General features: G+C 39.1%; 1 protein-coding gene across 3 annotated transcripts in view; it reads left to right on the top strand.

Moving 5' to 3' along the window:
- Window positions 1–23,060, top strand: part of LOC145981260 (uncharacterized) — a 220,706-nt gene that overhangs the window by 111,206 nt on the left and 86,440 nt on the right. For all 3 annotated transcript variants that reach the window (XM_083114414.1, XM_083114415.1, XM_083114413.1), the window contains exon 2: window positions 13,474–13,606. In XM_083114414.1, the coding sequence (XP_082970540.1) occupies window positions 13,480–13,606 (127 nt within the window). In that variant the 5' untranslated portion in view covers window positions 13,474–13,479. The remainder of the gene's footprint in view (window positions 1–13,473; window positions 13,607–23,060) is intronic.

Here is a 23,060-nt window from a genome sequence, read left to right as displayed (position 1 = left end):
AAAAAAAACATGATAATTTAACTTTCTTTCCATTTTTTAAAGTGAACAAATATAATTCAAAGCAGAATAATTATTAATTTGTGCACATTGAAAATTTTGAAACCACTACTTTATAGGAATGCAAACAATACACAAATTACTCGTAGGCTAAGTGCGACTTGAAGGTGAAACAATTTCTTTACGACCATCTTTGCAGAGATGAATTATTTTAATTCGCTTTGTTACTTCTGGTTAGATTCTCTCCATGGTTGAATTAATGTTATGTATTTATGTTGTGAAAAGTTCCAATTGATTACAAAGTTAAATCACTTAGGACAGTGTGAACACTGACTCTAATCGTGTAAACACTTTCATTAGCTGTTGTCATAACATTAAATTACAGTTATAAACTTTTAATATCATAGTATATCATATTTTTAAAATGATACCGAACAAAGTGGACATCCTGGTAATTATCTTGTCGATTTGTACATCCGAACGTCGAACACAAATATGCCATGTTGAACCCACTGAAGACTGGTTAAATTGTTCGATACAACACATGACAACTATTAATGTAGTGAAAAAGCACTTATTAGACATCCATTTACAGCACTGAATGCATGCATTTGACTAACTCATATTTCTTTTTGTTCTATAGCAAAGCAAAAAGACTTGCATGCTTTTTTCCCATCTTCCCTGGAAGAACTAATCGCGAAAGTTGCTTCACTTGTCGTGGCCGATCAGCGTTGCTGCGAGCGTTCGAGTTATATTTAGTTGAATGGCGTCCCTCCTTTTATTATGACCCTGACTCAGAGTTACTAATATTTCTAAATGGCATGTTGAGTTAAATTATAGTTCTGCAGTAACTTTTCGTAATTGTTTCTGAAGTAAATAAATTCCATAAATTACCAAAATTATTTATTTATTAAAGACAGGACACAACAGGCAAATGCCCATTTACAGTGTCTTGTATTATCACATTGTTTGTTACACAAACTATGGAATCAATAGAATTGATAAGGTACAATAATATGATAACATGTGTTAAAGTAAGAAAGTAGCAACCTGTCAAGTGAGGTTAAACTTTACACAGGATATGACAAGAATAGTAACAGAGAAACAAAATATCCAAAGAAAAACACATGAGTAGGGCCCGGGACTTTATGTTATAACATTTTTTTCAATTGGCTTCGGATCTAGGCTATTATTGGGGTGAGATCTTTACATATCTGATGAAAATCAGCCGAAATAGACAAACTTGACGAAGCATATTTTGACATATTTCACCAATTTCTTCAATTTTGTTGTAGTAAGTCATATTTCTGTATAATTTCGTAATTCTCTCGCACATGATGGGATATTTCATAATTTTTTCTTCGTAGCTTTAGCACAACGGATAGTTCATATTGTCGATGGCAGGATATAAAAATTACGGAGGAAGAAAGTGCAGTCTTTTCTTAGTACAGAACAAAAATACCCCCACTTTTTTTATCCCGCCGAGAATTGATAGCCATGCAAACATTATTGAGGAAAAATGTTCTCTCTCATTGTTGCACGGGAAGTAAAGAAGTTTCGTTCTAATTTCTTTGCCTTTTTCGCTTTTCACAGAAATCAGTAAAAAGTAAAAATAACATTCGGTACATTACAGCCCCTACTCTACTCTGTCGGGTATGGAAGAAATTCGAGGTTACTGTTGTGCATATTTTTGGCTTTACTGGGAATATTTCTGCATTTTTCTGACATATTTGTAATTTTTCATGACATATTTTCTAATTTATATGACATAATTTCATACATATTTTACAGTTTTATAGGACATAAAGTCCCGGGCCCTACACATGAGTCACGTATTACATACAAATGACAAGGTATAGAAATAATGATACTAGTAACTAGCAAAAAAAAACAAACTGTTCCTTAGCATTAATTCTTTAACCTGAACAAACTGCTAAATAACGTCAAATCTTGTTTTGAATATAAGTTTGTGACAATTACTTTTGTCACCAGTCTTTTTGTAGTTTATGTGAGTGTATTTTAGAATTTCGTAAATACTCTTTAACAACTTTCTGTAGCCAGTTGTGCTTTTTGGCTTTTCATGGATTTTCGGTTCTAGACGGCGAGGGTAGGAAAACAATACCGACTTGTGGAATTTTTGACACTAAGGGTGACTTTTACTTGTTCAGCGAAAGGAAGAACGTCCGAGTTGCCGACCGAGGGGGAGTTCTTTCGCAACACGTGTGAGGACTGCTCTGTTTTTTTTCTTCACCCCTAAACCCCCCAAGTGGACAACGAGCCTGGAAGAAAGACCACCGTCCAGCATTTTTTCTAAGCTAACGAACTGCGAGGCGGTTGATTTTTTGAAGTTTCAAGATTTCCTTAAATACCCCTGGACTCCAGAGGATCGACACAGTTTAGCGCCATAACCAGACCGAACACCATCTCCGCGTCACTTTGCGCGAGATACGGAACTTTGCTTTGTTTTAAGTTTTCGACCGCGTCGTGTTAATTGTCGTGAGTGTGTGATCACAGTGACAGTGCCAGGAATTGAGGCCGTGTTAATTACGTGTTTCACGTGCTCCAGTTGTGTTTTTCCCTTTTTTGCAAGGAGGGACATTGAATAAAAATGGGCGGCTGAAAACTAAGAGGGACGGGACCTTCGGGTTTCCGATTACTGCTGCCATGAAGCCAAGAGAAGAAGCCACGACCCTTGCTTAAGGCCAAGGGGGACATTTAGAGACTCGCCGAGGTTTACACTCGCTGGAAACACTGCACAAGAGGCCGAGCGAGCGCTCGGCCAAGTCCACAGCTGCCTCCCTCGTCCACTTAGCGGCAATATAATTTATGACTGTTGATGGGAGCGAGGAACACCCAAACCCTCGGTCAACTTTCTTGCAATATGAGAGTTGCTGTGGCGTCTGGAAAGAAGCCACGAGATGGGAGAGAACTTCTCCCCCTGAGATATCTGGAACAAGTTCATGAAATTTAAATTTTGAATTTGTATTGACATTTCTAGACTTTCGTTTTCGGGATCTAGAAAGTGCAGAAATCATTTACGGAAGTCGGAAACTGACATTGACAATACACGCGACGGTATTTTCAATTACTTTTTTTTTTCTGCAGTATCTTTCGGCGCGTAAAATCATGCATCAGGGATACCATGAAGGAGAGCAGAGAAAGTGATCTCTATATGTTTTTATTTTCTCGATTATTTTATAATGATAGTGGACTCAAATATGAACTTGTCAACAATGCCAAAGTATTATGAATTCAATTACAATTTTATGATCTGTAAAATAATTAGGGCTGAGCCGATACCACTTTGAACCGATACCGATGCTGATACTCTCACCGATACCGATACTTGAAAATTGCAATAATTAAAATTTATTCAAAATATTGATCAATATTGGTGTGTAAATATTCTTCTCCAATTATATGTATCGATTTACCAAGAAATTTGCTTTATAATATTCAAGAATTGCATCAGAATATTAAAATATATATTATGTCATAAAGAAATATAGTCTATCTTGCAAAATTGGTGCAAAAATTGGTGAAAAGAAAGTTTGAATTTTGCATAATTTTCAGGATAATTAGACTCTACGAAAGGGTTGCGCGGCATTTTTGCGGAGCTCGTGAAGGACCAAAATGCCGGGAAAGTGTCGGCTGATATCGGTGGAAGAATTCCAACCGATACTTCCTGATACCGATATCACTGGTATCGGCCGATACCGATACATCGGCATCGCTATCAGCTCAGCCCTAATAATAATAATAATAATAATAATAATAATATAGGTAAATTATATTTTCCTAATGACTAAAGATGAAGACATGCCTCACCTTCCTGCAGACAAAAATCCTTCGGGCGCCCTAGGTCGTCAGAGGAAGGAAATGAATTAACTTTACTCCCATTTTTATGTGATAAATTAAATAATAATGTATTTATGTTTTTGGGTATTTTTCAAACACCATAGCCTACATTACAGTTTACCAAAGTCTCCAACGGGGGTCATTATCGAACAGTAGGTCTCTGTCTCGTCTCGATTTTACGAAGTTTGTCTTGTTCTCGGCCCTGTCATTACAATTTTGAATATTGAGATGTAACAAACTTGTACCAATCCCTTCGAGTTCTGAGGTCTAGCGCGACTTTGGTTTAGGTTAATTTCTCGAAGGCCACACATTCTGATTGACCAGCTATCCAACGAGACGAGAGTGTCGAACAGTAGGTCTCGGTGTTTTCAGTCTTTAGAGAAGCACGTCTCAACGTTGGTCTCGTCTTTTGGAAGTCAAGGCAAAGTTCCCCGTGCATGTAGGACCGTGCAGAGGAGGCACATTTCGTGGATGTGGGGTATAGGGCCCCACATATTCTCGATCTCGACCGCTTTGGAGGTGATGTTATCAGTACCACTCTCCGACCGCCTTCACCTCCCACGGTTTCCTCCAGGTAACCACTGATTTGAGGCTGGGTGAAAACCGGAGCCGTTTTAAGTGGGGTCAAGGCCGGAAAAATTCCAACCTTAATCGAATCCGGGTATCTCGCGTGGCAGTCAGATACCATACCGACTAGTCGCAAAAACCTGCCCTTCAGTCAACCGGGAAACTATCGTTTTCTACCGAATTATAAGTTTCCTGGCTTTCTCCCACATTGCTGATTTGAAAATCGCAATCTAAAAATGTGACCCATAAAGAGCATCCGAAATGTAAAAAAAAAAACGCCAAATGAGAAAAGATTACACACACACACACACACACACACACACACAGAGAGAGAGAGAGAGAGAGAGAGAGAGAGAGAGAGAGAGAGAGAGAGAGATAGAGAAATGTGTGTGCGAGCGTACAACCATTATATACATACATACAGGGTGGGCCAAAAGTCGCAATACATAGCAAAAAAATGCTTTTAAGTTTCCATATTTATTTATTCTTTAACGTGTTCATTTCTAATGGTTGTTCATCAAGAATGGGAGAAACGTATTGCAAACCAGTGATAATGACGTAGAGCATATTATATAAACACGTTGTTTCTTAACACAACATATTTATTTTTCCTATGTATTGCGACTTTTGGGCCACCCTCTGTGTGTTTGTATATATATATTATACCAGTGGCGGCTATTATATTAGGGAGGCGTTGAGGGCAGTTGCCCCCTACTTTTTGTCCCCGCACTATGGCCTCTTATTTATCAAGAAAAAGTAAATTGTCCTTCCCTCCTAGTTTTGGCACCCAATCGCCTCTTCTGTATATAACCATATAACAGAACATTTTGAACGGCACATATATTCTTGTTCTAGAAATCGAGGTTTGTGCATATTGCATGATCTAGGGCTCACGTACATTATACCATGAAGGTCTCCGCAATAATATTTCCTTCGGAAAATAGATCAAAATATTATATTATTTACTATTATTATTATTAACTACTATTTGTCACAACACAATTTACTGCAAAATTAAACCATGCGTCAGGTTAAAAAAATTAAGATGTAAGTAATTACGTTCAATTTCACAGATAATCACGCAAACACACACACACACAAATATTCATACATAATTTGTCTGTGTAACATATTCAACACGTAATTACTAGAAAGTATAATAATATCATGGCTGAGGTTGAACATTAGGAAAATGAAAAAAAACATAAGTTATGCTAAAAATCTATTGAAATGGACAGATATACAATACGTCATTGTTATGAAAAATTTACAATAACTTTGAAAGTGAGTTATTATTCTCTTTCGAAGCAAAAAAAACCTGTTCTAATCAACATGTACAACTGTTTTAAGTGACCGAAACATATACAGATACTTTTTTCTCTTACGAACATTGAAACTTTTGGCAACACAATATGGCAATTTTACGCAGAATACATAAACTAATACTACTAACAAAACTTCTCTGTAGCAATTTACTTGAAACCCACACATGTTTATTCAAGATATTTCAAAGACCTTCACCTTCATTGACAATTTTCATGGAAATTGAAATTTGCACATCCTTTACATAAAATCAGGCGATTACTATATCGACTGTGAAACTTTGTCAGAATGTTCTGCGAAAATATGCAAGAAGATATGCTTACTACGTATATTTAGGACTAACCATTAGATTTTTGATTTGAATTCACCAGGTTATGAGTCAGAAATATGAAGAAACATTCTATCATATACCATAACTACATATTCTATTATGAAGAGCGTGAAACGTCACGTGGAGTGAGGATACAAAAGTAAATATTGTGAACATACGATACTTTGGGTCAAATAGGCTAAAGGCTAAATATCCTGCTTATATTGAAGCGAAAATACAACAAGCGGCATAGTAGGCCAACTGCTTCCTATTTTGATCAATCGGCTTGTTTTACAGCGAATTAAAAAGAGATAACCAAGAAAGCAGAGGACACGCTTTGCCTCAATAGCAGCACAATGGATATTCAACTTGACGTCATCACGCAGTGCACTTTGGGAAGAAACACTAGGTAAAAGTTCTGATTTGTATGTGCCAAAAGCTCACCGATAGAGTAGCTGTAACCCATAGAGATGTGTCCATTTGTTTGTTCATAAATAGATTTACACTGTCCATTGTAAAACACATGAAGTTGAAGGAGAAATTTGGAAAACAAAACTGTGGGTACCAACATGAGTACATTTTATTTCTTTAAAAGCACTATGTAAAATACCAGAAAAGTTGTGAAAAAAAAAATGTGCACATATATCTTTGTGGGTCACGGTATCAACCGGAGTGTGAAATCGTTTCCTGGTACCAAGTTTTTTTTTTTTATTTGCTTTATTTTACTTCGCTTTTTGTATTTTGGCTAATTTGCGAAGATCGAGATGAGTGATGACATGATGAAATTGATGAATGGACACTCATAAAGATCAATGCCCAGGCGTGGATTCGAAACCGGGACCCCTAGCGTCTAGTGTTGCCCACGAGACGAGACTTTGGCCTGTCTCGTCTCGTGGAAATGCTGTCTCGTTTCGAAAATATTCGTTTGTCTCATGACACATGGTCAATCTCGTCTCGTCTCGAATTTTTAAAAGCCTGTCCCGTCTCGTCCCGTGGGCAACACTACTAGCGTCGTAGGGCGATATACATTTTGTGGTTAATTTATTTCATTAAAACTGGCAACGTGTTTACTCTGGACTATGCAGGACTCATTCCTCCGAAAGGAACATGTTTCTCGTCATTTCACCAGACAGCTCGCCCCTCCCTCACTTCCGTTCTCCGCCGCGACCTGGGAAGTTGTAGTTAGATGGTTGTGAAGAATCGGAGAAAATGCGGATTATAATTTTTATTATTGTCTTGGAATTTTGGAAATATGAAACTTCCAATGGCGCAGAGAAGCATACTATAATAAATCAACTATCCTTTCACAATGCGAGTTGATTGATTTTATTTCACTTCGCTGTTTTGCCACTTTTGGCTAAGCGCGAAGATGTGAATGGGTGATGATATAATGAAGATACACTCATAAAGAACACCCTGACCTGAATTCGAACCCGGGACCCCTGGCGTCGTTGCACGACATGCTAACCACTCCGCCACGGAGGCCGGCATATGAACTGTTCAGTTTGAAGATTTCCGTCATGTGAAGTAAAGTTGAAGTTGTTGCATTTTTTTCTCCATAAGGAATGAATGGGATTCTATAAACATTTATTCATCATGATTTTCGAATATAGTGTATTGCTAATGGACTAGAAATCGCTTGCACTTGCAACATGGGGAGAAATTCACACTATATCACGTGGTATGGTTATATTTTAGTAGCAGTACCCATTCCGACGATGTAGAAATAAATGTACACCTGGTACGAAACTGCCAAGTCTTCTAATATATGCAATTAATATGAACATCAAACCCAAATATGCACAAAGTGTTTCAAATCGAGTCAAATGAATTAATTCGTTGAAAGCATTTGAATTTTCCTCAAGGGAAAAAAAATATGCAAAAATTCGCCAGCGAATCATCATCACTCATCTTCATCGTCGCCATTAGTAAAAAGTGGCAAAAAAAAACAACGGTAAATAGCAAAACTTTAAAAGCCAAGGGGGACTCCAACCAAGTATAAAAAATTGAAGGGAAGGACTTCACTTCTCTATACATTGCTAACAAAAGTAACAAGAGTGAAGTACTGGCCTGGGTTTGTAAATAAAGATACAGAAGGTTCGAAACATGTAGGGGAATTCGTACCTGTAAGTCCCATGACGTTACTAACATCTTATACTAACACGACACCCTGTCTTTTTACTCTTGGAAACAAATGATTTCCAATTACTGACTAAATGTTGACATTCCTACAGTAGCAACCAATGCCCTGGGTGTTAGCTCCCAAACAAACTTTCACACCCCGCTTGCTTCTTGCCTTTGTCCTTGAAAATGTATCAGAAAGAGGTAACTTTTGTTACAGTGACAACAGTTAGAAAATAAAGTATCAGTGAATATATATATATATGTGTGTGTGTTTATATATATATATATATATATATATATATATATATATATATATAAATAAATATAATAACCCATGGCTTGATAGCCCTCGAAGGGCCTTGGCCCTATCTCCCGTATATATATTAATACTTACTTACAGATTAGGGGTTAATTAAGTAATAACATAAGAAAATCGGGTTTAATTTTGTAAACGCTTGGGAAATTGAAAACTGATTATTAAAGGTTATCTTTTGTTAGAGTGACAGAAGTTAGGAAACAGCTATCATGTATCAGTGTAAACATTAGATTCTGGAGAATGCCTGGATAATTTGCCCATTCTTCGCAGATTAGGAGTTTATGAACAAATGATGCAAGGAAACCGGATATTTTAAAAAAAAAGATTGATACACACACACACATACATACATACATAGAGAATGAACTTCGATGGAAAACATACCACTTTCAAGTTTTCCAAAATGCACTTTAGATCCACTTTATGCTCAGGTAGGCAAATCGGGACTAGACCTACAGCTTGAAATAGGATCGAAACCATTGAGTCACGTGCCTCCAACAGGAATCGAACCTGGAGCCAGGTCACTGGCACTGTCACGCTTAGCCAGTCGATTGTTCCTCAAGGACTCATCGGTTATGACGCACAAGCGGCTACAATCAGTATTCCTTGAAAAGCATAATGTTTGAAAAATACACGAAAAAATCTGACAAAGTTTGTCTATTTGTGGATCACTGTATGAATCTGTTTGAAATAGTTCCCTGGTACGAAGAAAAAGTAAACATAGTATTCGATGGAATTCTGATCATTTCCAAAGTATTTCCATGATGGAAAGTAAATTCGGCAAAATACAGAGCGTTCCCTGACATTTGGTACGAGACTCGGCGGAAAGCGGCTCGGCATCGGCGCTTGTCTTTCCCGGTGAATGGGTCCGCGACAGTCGCTTATATTAAACCTCGTAAAAATGTTTAGAGTAACAGGGTCAGTTCTGAATAAAAGAGGAAAGAAAAATGGGAAAATAAAGTATACAAAGACAATCCGCACACCATCCGTGAGTTAAAAGAGAGTATTGTACGAAAAATCGGGAGAATTACAGTAGACGAACTTGCACGTGTAAATGTCAATTTCCTTCGGAGATGCCAGGAATATGTTGCAGCAGAGGGACATCATTTTCAACACCTTCTGTAGTCAAGGTTAGTACACAATATAAAAACTGTAATTTTAATAGCCGATTCTAGCGACTGTCGCTTACCCGTTCACCGGGAAAGACAAGCGCTGATGCCGGGCAGCTTGGCGCCGAGTCTCGTAGCGAATGTCAGGGAATGCTTTGTAGTAGTATGCTTGAAAGTAGGAAATGTAAAGGTTTTTTTTATTATTTTTTTTATTTTAACATACGTTCAGTGTGAAATTCACATTCAGTAAAAGCAAAATAAACATTCAATACACAAAAACCTGTCTATTTATCGTCCGAAATCACAGAGCATCCCAAAATTATCCGAACAATTTGTTCAGGGAGATTTAAAAAAGCCCTGTGAACAAAACAACACCGTTTTATTTCCCACCCCAGCACTAATAAATCATCGCTCTTGAAACAGAGATGTCCCAAAGTTTAATATATATTGTGCGGAAACGAAAAATTGCAATGAGGAGAAGTACAAGTTACAGTAAAACAATAGGTAAACAATGGTAAACCAAATAAATATAGATATAATGTAAATATGTACTGTATTTGTTCGGTTACATATATATTGAGACAAATCCATGAAGAATTACATAATTATTATAGTAACTCCATGCCTCTCCCGTATTCTGCCCGTAATTTTCCAGGCTTGTTCAAGTACGTTACTGCATATTACAAGAAACTGTATAATATGTTTCCTGCCTTTCTACCTGAAATCTATCCCCTGCTGTCTGCTTTTGTTTTTCTACCGTCCCTACTTTTCATAGCTTCCAGGGCCTTCTTGCCTAGCATGCCTTGGTCGCGAATCCCACCCTGCAAGCTTGTTTACTCTGGTGGACCCGTCAGAAATATTTTTCCTCTAAAACGAACATGTGTTTCTCGTTCGGTGACCAGTAGACAGACCTCTTCTCGCCCCTCCCCCTCTGCCCTCCGCGACGAGCCTCGGGTGGCTGTAGCAGACAGGCAGAAATTTAACATTACGCATATGGGAGAATTACTTTACTGGTTCTCTTGGGAATATCAAACTTCCGATGGCGGAAAAAAACATATGATGGAGTAGAGGATCCATTGAAGATTATATTTTCAGAAGGAAAATACAAAACTCCCATTGGTTTAGCCGTAACTTGAATTTAAAGTTGCTCCTCCATAAGGAATACATGGGATTCTGTAAATACTAATTCATCATATTTTCCAAAGACCGTATAAGGCGTAATAATCAACTTAAGAAACAGCTTCCACTTGCCAAATGGGGAGAAATTCATACTCTTCATTTCTGGCGGAGATCTTTGTAGTAGCATTGCTCATTCCGACGATATTGGAATAAATGCATGCCGGGTGCGTTATTGTCCCTCCTCGCCTTAACTATACGACGCCTTAAGTCAAGAGAACCGCACCACGACGCTTGCATAACGGCGTCTGAGATGAAAGCCACGCCGCAGCGACAACTCGCATTGCCAACCCAGATGAGAGACGACAGTACCACAACGGAGACGGATGTTACGCCGAGAAAAGGAGAAGAGATAGAGAAAAGAGAGAGATGAAACGACGTCCGCCCTTAGACGACCCGACGCCCTGCGTATCCCCGAACGGCCATTGAAGCCACGATCGGATGCAACGCCCCGAGCAGACAGATGGAAGCGAGGTGCTTTTTCCGCCCATCTTCGTCGCCGCGATGGAAAAAGTGAAGAAAAATTAATGTTACGTCTAAGTCGAAGAGACAGTTTTCGCCCGCCAGGAGGACAGACTGGCATAGCCACGAGTATCGTCGGGACGCCGCAACGAGGACCGTTGACATCAGCGAGAACCACGCCGCCATTGAGTCGGTATAGTATCCTCCAGTTATCTCTTTATGTGTGAGAGTGAACATTTGTCCACCTACGTCGCCACTGGTTCGTCATAACACAAAGCGAGATGAAATCGAACAATGTTGCCTGCAATTACTAATTATTTTGGCCAATCAAATCAAAAGTACTATAAATCTTCAAAAATTAAGAACCTATTTCGCTCACCCTTCGAAATTCTATAAACGTAAAGACCTACGATTTGTTATTGTTTTTCCTATTCTCGCGCCGAGTATTTATATGATTAATTATAGGTGTGTTTTAACTTTTTACCGTGCTCTTTGATATATATAGGTAGTAGAAAACTAGGTACTAAATAGTATAGCCGACTTAATCATTTTTAATATATCCTAGTTTATATTACAGTCGTTCGTATTATCAGCACTCGTGTACTTGTAATCAAGTTAATTTCCTCTTGTCACTCATTTAGTGTATGCTTATTCTTTTTGCATAGTAGTGCCTCAACAAGTGTAATGTCAATTATTATTTACTTTTGGTAACTATGACGCCTAGCTAATCGCGTCTCATACGTGACAGAGTGCTGGCCGCGCGTATTTACATTGAAAGCAAGCCTAAGGGGCTAATAGAAATCTCAAATATTCGAAGGTACACGGGAAATAAACCAAAGAGGCGGTTAGATATTTTATCATGTAATGGTATATTGTGTTCACCCCTGCAGCGTGTGTGTGTGAGTGCATGATGGAATGAGAGCGAGGGGATATGTACAAGTAATGTGTTATATTATCATTGTTGTGTTTATTTTTGCCGAATACACGTATATATTCGTTATCCTACAGGTGTTCTTGATTCATTTGTATATATGTATAGATGTATATCCTCGTATGGTCGATATTTTTGGTTTTAGTCCTGAGTTTGAAGCTGTATAGCTTGTCTCCGTTGACCAGAAAGGTTATAGTTTTCTATTATTACAATTATTGTTATTATAGCTATAAATGAATAACAGCACCACTTTATGCACGACGTGGCTTACCGCCGGAGGTGTAAATAACCGACCCGGTGACATGAACCTGGAATTAAACCGTTAGCTGGTGGTAGGAATCGTGTTTCCTTAACCGGAGACGCGAACCAAGGACCGACGACCGTCCAATCGGGCGGCCGCGGAACCCTGAACCTACGGACCAGCGGTAGAGTAGTTTGGCACCTCGAACTGGGGACTTCGGTCTCCTGGACGAATGGTCAAACCCTTTACAAGTTTCAATTTCCCTTTTGAACTTTCGTAAGCATTGGAAAATGTCCACCTTGTATGATTTTTCAATTTCATTGTACAACCTAGACGTTTTCCGAGTTGGTGCCGGATTGGCTGACTTTGTTAGATCTCTCGGTACTTGAAACAGCTCAGCTCTCTGCCCGGTCTTACCTTGCTATATTAAAAGGGATTTCTGAGAGCAGTTGAGAGGAGTCTAATATGTTGTTTAGAAGTTTATGTAAAAATAGTAACTGATTATAACCCTATTAAGTCTTGTTTCCATGATATGAAAAACTCAATATGCTGACCAAGGCAGTAATTTATTTTATTATAAAACATAAACTAAACGTAACAACTTTCTAATAGTCTGGAGGGGAATAATGTTTGTGTATATATATCGTCCTGTTTTTGTACCTTGTTACATTTGTACTTGGTGCAGAGTCTGAAGAAGACCTTGCTAGAAGGTTGAAACGTTACGTTTAGTTTATGTTTTATAATAAAATAAATTACTACCGTGGTCAGTATATTGAGTTTTTTAGTAACTGATGTATATTTCTTGTATCGTATAGGGATTGTACGTGGAAGTCGTTTTCTAAGGGTGTCATAAGGAGTACATTTGCGGTACTTTTTTCAGTTTTAGGAATGGAAGGAACATCTTTTGAACATTCTCAATTCTGTTGGTTTCATTTAGGTTTTGTGGACACAACGCTATGTTTGTTCTAAAAGAATCATTGTTGAACCCCCACTTGTTCATTCATGTCCAGCATGATACATAGACCGCCTCATACTAACCGAGAGTCCCTCTCTTTGCAGCTCACAATGCAGTGGGGTGTAGCGCTTCTAGTTCTGTGCGTGGTGGCGGCCCTGGCCTCAGCAGAAGGCGAGATCTGGGAGGAGGACGACCACGAGGTGCTCATTAGGAGCGAGCGGGGCACCAGGAACAGAGGTAAGGCGTTCTTCTTCATTTATTTCTCGTGTTTAATTAGTGTTGTACGATATCTCCTCTAGACCAGTGATTCCCAACCGCGGGCCGCGAGATCGGCTTAGGGGTGCTGCGAGATATTTTAGGAGTAAACGAAAAAATATATATTAGAAAGAAGTACAATCAAACATTTGTGCTGTAAGCATCATTTGCAAGTCTGTTCTGATGTTTATTACTTATATTATACTAGCTGATTGCCCAGCGTTGCCCGGGTATTTATTTATCACAATCTTCTATTAAAGTTGCCGTGGGAGAAACATGGCGATCTTAAATCCACTCCGCAAGTCTCTCTCTCTCTCTGAAATGTCATCGTCAATGTCACCAATTAGCTTAGCGACTCCGAAAACTATGCATTCGACACTAATGTAGGTCTTTTTTGACATTTTATTTTTCACCCCCTCTCACCGCCATGCCGATAGGTGATGAACTTGGAATTGAACGGCATTCGTAGTGTCACTATTCATCTTAGCGACCCCGAAAACTATAAATTCCACACTAATATCGGTCGTTTTCGATTATTTTTACATGTCACCCCTTCCCACCCCCACCCCTATGGGTGCCAAGGGTTTGAACAGCATTCGTAGTGTCACTATTCATCTTAGCGACCCCGAAAACTATAGATTCCACACTAATATAGGTGATTTTCGATTATTTTTACATATCACCCCTTCCCACCCTTACCCCTAGGGGTGTCAGGGGTGTCTTACCCTTACAGTATTTCTTTCCAGATCATAAGTCATATGTGTACCAAGTTTGGTTGAAATAGCTCCAGGCGTTCGAGAGTTATGCCGGAACAAACGCACACAGACACACACATCAATTTTTATATATATAGTATAGATATATGTCAATAAAGTAATAATATTAGTACTGGAGTAGAAATTTATTTGACAATAAATTTAACTTGCTGCTGGTTACATATTCCACTTCTATTTAAGATATAATTTGAAAAAAAAAAAAATAATTTTTTAATCTAAAAGGGTGTCCCAAGTTTTTAACCTTATTCCTAAGGATGCCGCGAACGTAAAAAGGTTGGAAATCCCTTGTCTAGACGATATATGGAGATAATGAAAAAATATCGTCCAGACGATATCAACTAGACCAGCGGTTCTTAAATTTTTATCTCATTAAACCCTTTAGTCGTAACTAAACGTCTAAAACCATAGATTTTATCCGAATAGTAGGATGTGGAGAATTTTTGTGGCTGCTTGATTGGTGGGGAGCTTTGATATGTTGGAGGCGTATCTGCAATAGAGCAAAGTGAAAAAATTGTAAATAAACATTAAAATCCTTCGTTTATTATTTTATTGGGTGTTCCTACGTTTACAATCTTTATGATTAGTTACAAAAATAAAAATGTGAAACATATGTATGCTAAGAAGTATGCAAAAAACACTATAATTTTCACATATTTTTTTACAGAGTTATTGATAAAAGTAAAGATTAAAAATAAATTTTAAACAATCTGTCAAGCACAATTTCTTTAGTTTTTACTGTAAATAATAAGATTTTCTAGTGAGATAGATGTGCCTGCGTAGCAGCCTGACACAGGTTCTTGATGTCTGGTTGTGTACTTAAAACGTTCAAGTGGAGATTGTAACGTCGCTGAGTGGTCGCCAATTATTATTAGATCCTGCGTAGTCGCAATATTCCTTTCAAATTAACATTTCCGTTCCGAATATTTATCACAGTTGAAAGAGTTCAGCGGAATGTCCCTGCGAAGCATACGCCTGTTCTTTAAAGGTTAATAACTATTGTCACTTCGACACGTCCTTTCCCATTGCGCTGATATTTATTGTTAATATTTATTGTTATTAATTATCTTTTCTTTTGTGCAAATGTTTTTTGTTCATTAATCTTAATTTCTGTAATTTATCTATCTCTGATAATGTCAGGATAGTGACTAACCTGCATATACTTATCTTGTAAGGGTTGTTACCATGGCAATTACGAGTATCTTTTGTCTGACTTGGAAGTTCGGGCTTGTTTTTTTAATAGAGTGATCAAGTTGAATTATAAGAAGTTTAATTTCTTTGAGTGACATGGATTATATGTTAGGCATATAAGTATTTAGTTTGCAAAGAAGTAAAATCGACTTCCTTTTTCTTAGTGCAAACTTAACTTTGATTTTTATTTGACGAACTAACAGAGAGATATTACCCCATATCATGAGAGGCATCACGCGAATGCTTTCGAGTTTTTCATGTGAACTTATTATTTGCTCTTTTAGTTAAATCATGTTCTTTTGACTGAAGAACGTGTCAACTTACCTTGTTATATCCATTGTTTAGTAATACAGAGTCCTGCGCGACTCATTATTGATTGTATTGTCTTGAAGCACACAGTTTTCGTTTATGTTAACACGTGCACCTAGTGATTTTTCCACTAGTGATTTCTCAGTATAAAAACATGATAATTCCCAGTGCGGAGGTTGCAACATGGGAACGAAAAATGAGTTGGCAACGAGTACTCTTAGTTAGGATTTTCGCCGCTCATTTTTTTTTAAAAAAAATCATGATTTTTATCCACCCTGATAGTAACATGTCCGGGACATCGTCTGTTGATGTTTCCTTGCAATCAACCGTCCCTTCGAGTTTTATTTGTTTTCCTCTTCTTGTGTTGCTTTCTCCTGAACAGTCAGCACCACGTGACTTCAATTAATAAATGGAATCTTTTCATTCCGAAGGTTGAAAACTGGGCAAGACAAACAAACCCAACGGTCGCTCTCTGCCCCAGCTGATGAAAATTTGAAGCAGACGTCACTTGGCCTTTCTTTCTCCCCTCATCGATAATTTAAATTCCATTAGCGTTTTATCCAGAGTCAACGTGGCACTGGAAAACTTCTCCTCTTCTGATTTTGGGCTAAAATTGCTTCCCCCACCCCCTCTTTCAACGGGTCGAATGAAAGTATAAGAAATTAGCTCGCTAGCAGGGTTGATTCTAGAAATTTATTTCATTAGAGAAGAGCATCGGGGCAAGAACGTTTCGGAAATCAAATGACATAGCGCGTCCATTTTGGCTCGGGGCCGAGATAGCACGTGACTGCAGATCGGCGAGGCATGGCGCAGATGCCGGCATTTTCGTCCGTAACATCGCGCTTATGCACATATACAGGATGTATCATAAGTATTAGCGCAAACTGACAATGTCGTCTCCCTTGCGGTGTGAGCAGAGGCATTGTCATGATGCAGCATGATTCCACGCAGGCCTGTCTTTGGACGGTTCCTCCTCAACGCATCGAACACTTTGGGCAGACATTTTGACGTGTACCATCTGGCAGTGACTGTTTTTTGTTCTTCAAGTGGAACTGTCACAATGTCTTCACTACCGGAGAAAATAGAACAGATCATATTTTTGCCAACACTTCTTGATCTCCTCACTTTTGTTGGAGGATCCTCCCCAGGGAAGACCCAGACTTATGACTGCCGCTTCGTTTCAGGATCATTTTGGTATATCCACCTTCCGTCACCTGTTATGATGTTAAAAATGCTTTTTGATCTTCCGTCACTCAATTTGTACAACATTTCTTGGCACCAATCCACTCGTGTCCTTTCTGCTCATTTGTGAGGTTGTGGGGGATCCAGCGACTGCAAATCTTCCTGACGTAAAGTTTTTCATCCAGGATCTGTCTAACTGCTGCCGATCCAATATTTAGGCTTGTCCGAATCTGCACATATGTACATCATTGATCTTCTCTCAACATTTGTTCAACTTTTGGCACATTTTCATCTGTTCTGGCTGTTGCAGGTTGCCCTGAACGATCTTCATCTTCAGGGGAGTCCCTTCCTCTCGTACATTCTGCAAACCATTCATAGATGGTGGCTTGTGAAGAGCAAAGATCCCCAAATGCACGGTGCAATCTTTCAAGACACTTACTCTTGCCTAAACCAACTTTGAAGCGAAGATGCTCTAATTTCAGATCCATCCTTGCTCGAAACGAAACCTCAACTGCTGCTGTGTAAACTATCATGCTGACTCAGCCCATTGTTAGAGCAAGTTGAAACTTGCAGAGTTTGCTATTGAAATGCCAATCAAAATATAGCCTACGAAACACCAGCAGCGTGTTGCGATGGCTTATTGTTGTCGATTCTCAAAACTTTCAGAGTAACCCTCGTAGATGCTGAAATTGAATTCCATGCAATGCGTTCTGTATGTTGCCTAACTCTGCGGCAAAAGCAGACCTTGCTATTTGAAGTGTTGCTATTGAAGTTCGGTCATTGCCGTAAAGTTAGGCAACACACACAACGTATTGCACGGAAGGCAGTTTTTCAGGATCTAAAGTGGATGTCAACGTAGGAACCAAACACTTCGATCTTTCTCGGAATTTCCACGTAGTGGCCATTCCATCCCTTGCAGATCATCAACAGGCAGGAGTTGCGTCCAAACAGTGTGTCCAGCTCGAGTATTTTGTTACGAGATTGAAGAATGACAGGTTGTGCGGCGGTAAACCGCATTCACACAGTAAGCAGTCCCGAATCAGAGCGTAACACACGCTTGAATGAGTATAATGGTGGCGGCAGGTTGTCATGTTTCTTGGCAAGTACAGTAAAACCTCGTTAATCCGAACTAATGGGGGATAAGTTGTCCGGTTTAACGAAAGTCCGGATTAACTGAAATAGCCTAAAAGAACAGTAGAAAGTGTATTAAAACTTCGTTTATAGCAACAAAACACGTTTATTATGGTGTATTTAAAGAGCATAGACCTAAATACAGTGGCGTGCCCAAGGGGGCGTTGGTGGGGGTTATAACCCCCCCCCCTTTGTCCCAGTATAACTAACCCAGTATAACTAAGAATAGAAAATCAAAGGTAGAAAAAGTTGGCGAAATGAGAGCTGACTACCAGAAAAAGTGTACATAACCCCTCCCTTTCAAAATTCCTGGGCACGCTACTGCCTAAATACACTATACAGTACAGTATAAAGTCTGCGGGAAACAGAATTTCATCAGTGGTTGACTGCCTTTTCTTTGGGAAGTTCTCTTGTTGACTTCTAGCCACATTTAAAACCTTGCATTCTGCTTTTTTTCCTTCCTTCATTTTGCCTGTTAAGCGAAGTCCAGCTTATCGGGGTCCGGATTAACGATGCTTTACTGTAGTATTATTCGCACCAAATAACTACTCTACTATTGAGACAGCATAAAAACACGTAACATGTTAATAGTAATTATCTTTAAAAACTGTACGATAAGATTTCTTGAGTCGCATGTTATTTTTCTCAATTTCGTGAAGACCAGTTCTGAGAATTTTCCTTAACAAACGTTTCGAAAAATCGAAAATTTAAGCATACGTAAATACATAGTCTTTGTCATTTGAAGGTAAATTTATATTTTTTGGCCATTTTTATATGAATCTGCCCCGCGCAATAAGTTTATTTTATTGAGTCAAGCACAATACCCAACCCTTGCAATAAGTAATTGGAAAGACACACATGTGGGCTTGTACATATTTAAGCATCTAAACCAGTGGCGAAGCTAAGGCGTAAATACTGGGTAGGCTGAAAAACCTGCTTATATTTTTTTATACAGCAGGTCCATGCGTCGATTCTTGTTGGTCGCAAAAGTATCAATTACTCTTTCCTTGAAGCCTTGATCAATAGAAACCGTTTTTTTTTTCAATGGCTATTGTTCTGAGAGAACTTAATCTTTCTTTTTTCATTGAATTACGGAAATAATTTTTTACTCTCTTGAGGGTGCTCGTACTTCTTTCGGAGGAAGCTGTTGTAACAGAGAATGTCAAGACCAACTTGATAAGTTGTGTTACTTCTTTGTAGATTGTTTGGAGATCATTGCTAACTTAGGTATTTAGAAGGTCTGCAGGAGGTAAATGCTTTTCTTCATCAGCATAGATATTCTATAAGTCATTTTCTAATCGTTCTTTGTTGAAAAATGGATATGTGGACAGAAGGTTATTTAATTTCATCACAGGAAAATGTAGTTTACATTCCCTAAAGCTATTTTGGTCTAGCAATTCAACAAATTTTATCTTTTCAAAATCTCCAAAACGTATTTCCATTTGTACAGTCAGTGTGTCCAAGATTTCGTAGGTTCAGCATCTGAGAGCCACGAAGTCTTGTTCACTTACATTTATTTCACTGCAAATCCTCTTAGACTTTTCAACACATAATTTCACAGTATTATATTTTTATAACATAAATACACTATGTGACACACACACAAACACACGCGCGCATGCACTTGAATTAAATTAACATTCAACAATGCAGCGCGTGAACGACGGACTTTGCACAAGAAGACTAGAAGCACAAAAGTTTGTTTCTGAGGCTAGCCGCTTTCACCCAGCGAATCGGCACACCCCTCCCCTTACCCTCCGTTCCCACCTACACAGAGCTCACGCTGTAGCTGCCTTTAAACGCGAGGCTTTTCGTCAAAAGCCTCACAGTTCGGCCCGAACGCGCTCTCGTCTTTCTGGCCTGACTGACGAGATATGTGGAAGGATTGGCGGAACCAAACGTTCGGATTACATAGTTTAATTCGTTTTAACGAACTTTGATTGTTACAGGGTACAAGAACATTTTAATTTCAACATTTTTTGGGTAGGCTGAGCCTCAAAAGCCTCATAGGAGCTTCGCCACTGATCTAAACAATAATTATATTATTATGGTGGAGTCGTTTTCATTTAATAAACTTTATTGATTTATTCCATCAGGATTATTGAAAATATACGTAGTACCATGATGAACTTATCAACTTAACAAGGGCACGTCGATTACTTTGCTTAATGAGGCATTTTTCTTGTGTTACAGAGCACGTTTAGTTTTTGGAGTATTACAATGTCTTACAAAATCCGTTCGAAGAACTTTGATGTTTTATCAGAGGGACCACCCCCAAATAAATATCTCTGTATGTTTCACAGGTTTCTTCGTATTTAAGATGGTAATTTTCCCCTGCTACTGTACAATATGTCTGTTGCCACTCAGGCTGAAGAGTCTGATGTTGCTAACAAAGTTTCGATTCATAGGTGGCAACACTTACAGGCAGGAATGACCCGCGCTTTCCAGATTTCACCGGTGGACGGGCTGGTGCACCGCTGGTGCACGCGTCGGCGTTTCGAATTTGACCGGGGCGCACCAAAACTTTCACCAGGTTAAACCATGACGTCATCAATTTACACCAGCCTCAAGAGCTGGTGCGGCTGGTGAATCAAAATGGCGTCATCTGCACTGAAGCTTGTTCTGATTCGTGATATGCGTCCTGTAGGCAATACTATGAAATGTTACGCCGATTTTGTTGCACGGGAGGCGAATAAACTGGATGCAGGCGCAAGCTGTCGACATTTTAAATACTACTGCTCCTTCACTTGCACGCAAAGTGATGAAGTATGCAGTATCATCAAAACATGCGTCCATCTTCTGCTGCAACACGCAGTCAAGCATCCATTTGCAAAATTCGATATCTTTACAAAAGAATACCACTTATATTTGTACTGCACATACAAAATAAGATGTCGTTAATTGAAAATATATAATATTCATAAAATATCTTCTGTGATTTAGTCACTGGTGGTAAATTTTTCGTGATAAACGTGGATATGCGTGCGCATTCCGAATCTAACTTTCATTTGTTTCAGTATGAAGCTTTACGAATTTCACCGAATTTGACGTCAGTTTCGGTGCACCAGTTTGATGCACGCTGGTGAAATCTGGAAAACGCGGGACGCTTGCAGCACCACCGAAGAACTTGAAGCACTCGGATCCTACGTTGACATCCACTTTATGGTTCCATTTTCATTGTCGGCAACTGTACAACATCCCATGATTGTTCTTTTCTACTGCTGGTGTGCAGAGACAGGAGACGAGAGATCGTAGAAGACCGTGACTACGCGAAAAGATCAAACCCCGGAAGTGGACGCAGACGATCAAAGCAAGAGATTGGAAAATCTTTACTATTATAAACAGCATTTGATGCTTCTTAAAACATTGCCTCGACGTGCTTTAAAAAAAAATACTCGAAGAATAACAAATCGTACACAGTTTATTCTACGTTGCAAATGCCGAAAAGCTTCAAAAGATCAATCGGACGTTATGCTTCCACGCAAATTCCAAAGACCTGCGAGCTACCCAAGAAAAGCAAGGCGAGATATCTTATCTGAGGAATTCAAAGAGAACCTAAAGCGTTTATATATTTGAACATCAAACGCTTTTGCAGAGTCGGTGCTTTCTGCCTTTCTTCTTATTATTAAAAACAATATATAAAAAACAATACTTCGTCCTATTCTTGAATATGCTGATGAATTATGGTGTCTGATAGCCAAGAATTACCTTCAAAAAGTTGAATCTGTTCAAAAAAGAATTCTCAGGTTATTATGCACGAAGTTAAATAATAATAATAATAATAATAATAATAATAACCCACAGCGCGACAGCCCTTGAGAGCCTTGGCTTACCTACCGACTGCTGGTCTCCCTCCCACACTGTTCCTCCGTCACCTGTTATAGCGTGGAGATCTTAGACCAGTATTGGGGTGACGGGTGGTCAGCCCGACGAACCCCCAGCCGTTGTAGGTCTTCTCGACCGGGTTACCGCTCACTCATTCGGAGCTCCCCAATTTCCTCACGATGGTGGGTTGCCACCGGCCCTATACGTAGGCCGAATAAATTCCGACCAGAGCCGGATTCGAACCTACGCCGTACCGCAGCGAACGATCTCAAGACGAGTGAAAAAAAATAATAATTACGAACAGCATTATTCTTAATGGCTAACACAGTTGAATATGTCTACCTTGGAGGAAAGAAGAAAAATGAAGAAGAACAATTCTGCACAGAAGATTTTATCTCTCCAAATATATAGTGAATACTTTTTGAATAATACAAAGCTCGGTCAAAAAGTAACGCACAATCTACTGTAGCTCGGGAATGGTAAGGACTAGGGAAATGAAATGTTGTAGGTAGAAGCATTGGTCCTTTGGAAATGTCACTCAATGTATGATCCATGTGCTTCACTGCGCTACAGCCATCTTTGTTTCCATGACGTGAATGCACGTTCGTAAAACTCTTGAGGTTAGTCTTTACACTACTTTTTCACACACGCAATGAGCTCGTTGTCATCTAAAATCTGTTTCCCACGCAGATGAGCCTTCAGTCGTCCAAACAGATATAAATCCGATTCCGCTAGGTCAGGACTGTATGCGGGTTGTGGCACCACTGTCCATCCCAGATGGCCAATCGTCTGAACTGTCATGATTGCATCATGCGGTCGTGCGTTTTCGTGATGCAACTTGATGTCCGTTGCGCGTAACTCTGGCCTCTTTGTTCGTAAGCTATGCTGCAGTTTAGCTGGTAGAGGACCCATGCTTCTTACTATTCCCGAGCTACAGAGGATTGTGCGTTACTTTTTGAACGAGCTTTGTATATCTTATAAAATTCCCAAAGGAATATCTCAATTCTAACATATCTCAAAACTGG

This window comes from Lepisma saccharinum, chromosome 29 (genome assembly GCF_977018435.1).
Source record: "Lepisma saccharinum chromosome 29, izLepSacc3.1, whole genome shotgun sequence".
Lineage (NCBI taxonomy): Eukaryota > Metazoa > Arthropoda > Insecta > Zygentoma > Lepismatidae > Lepisma > Lepisma saccharinum.
The sequence above is the reverse complement of the archived record's forward strand: the minus strand, read 5'-3'. Positions and strand labels throughout refer to the sequence as shown.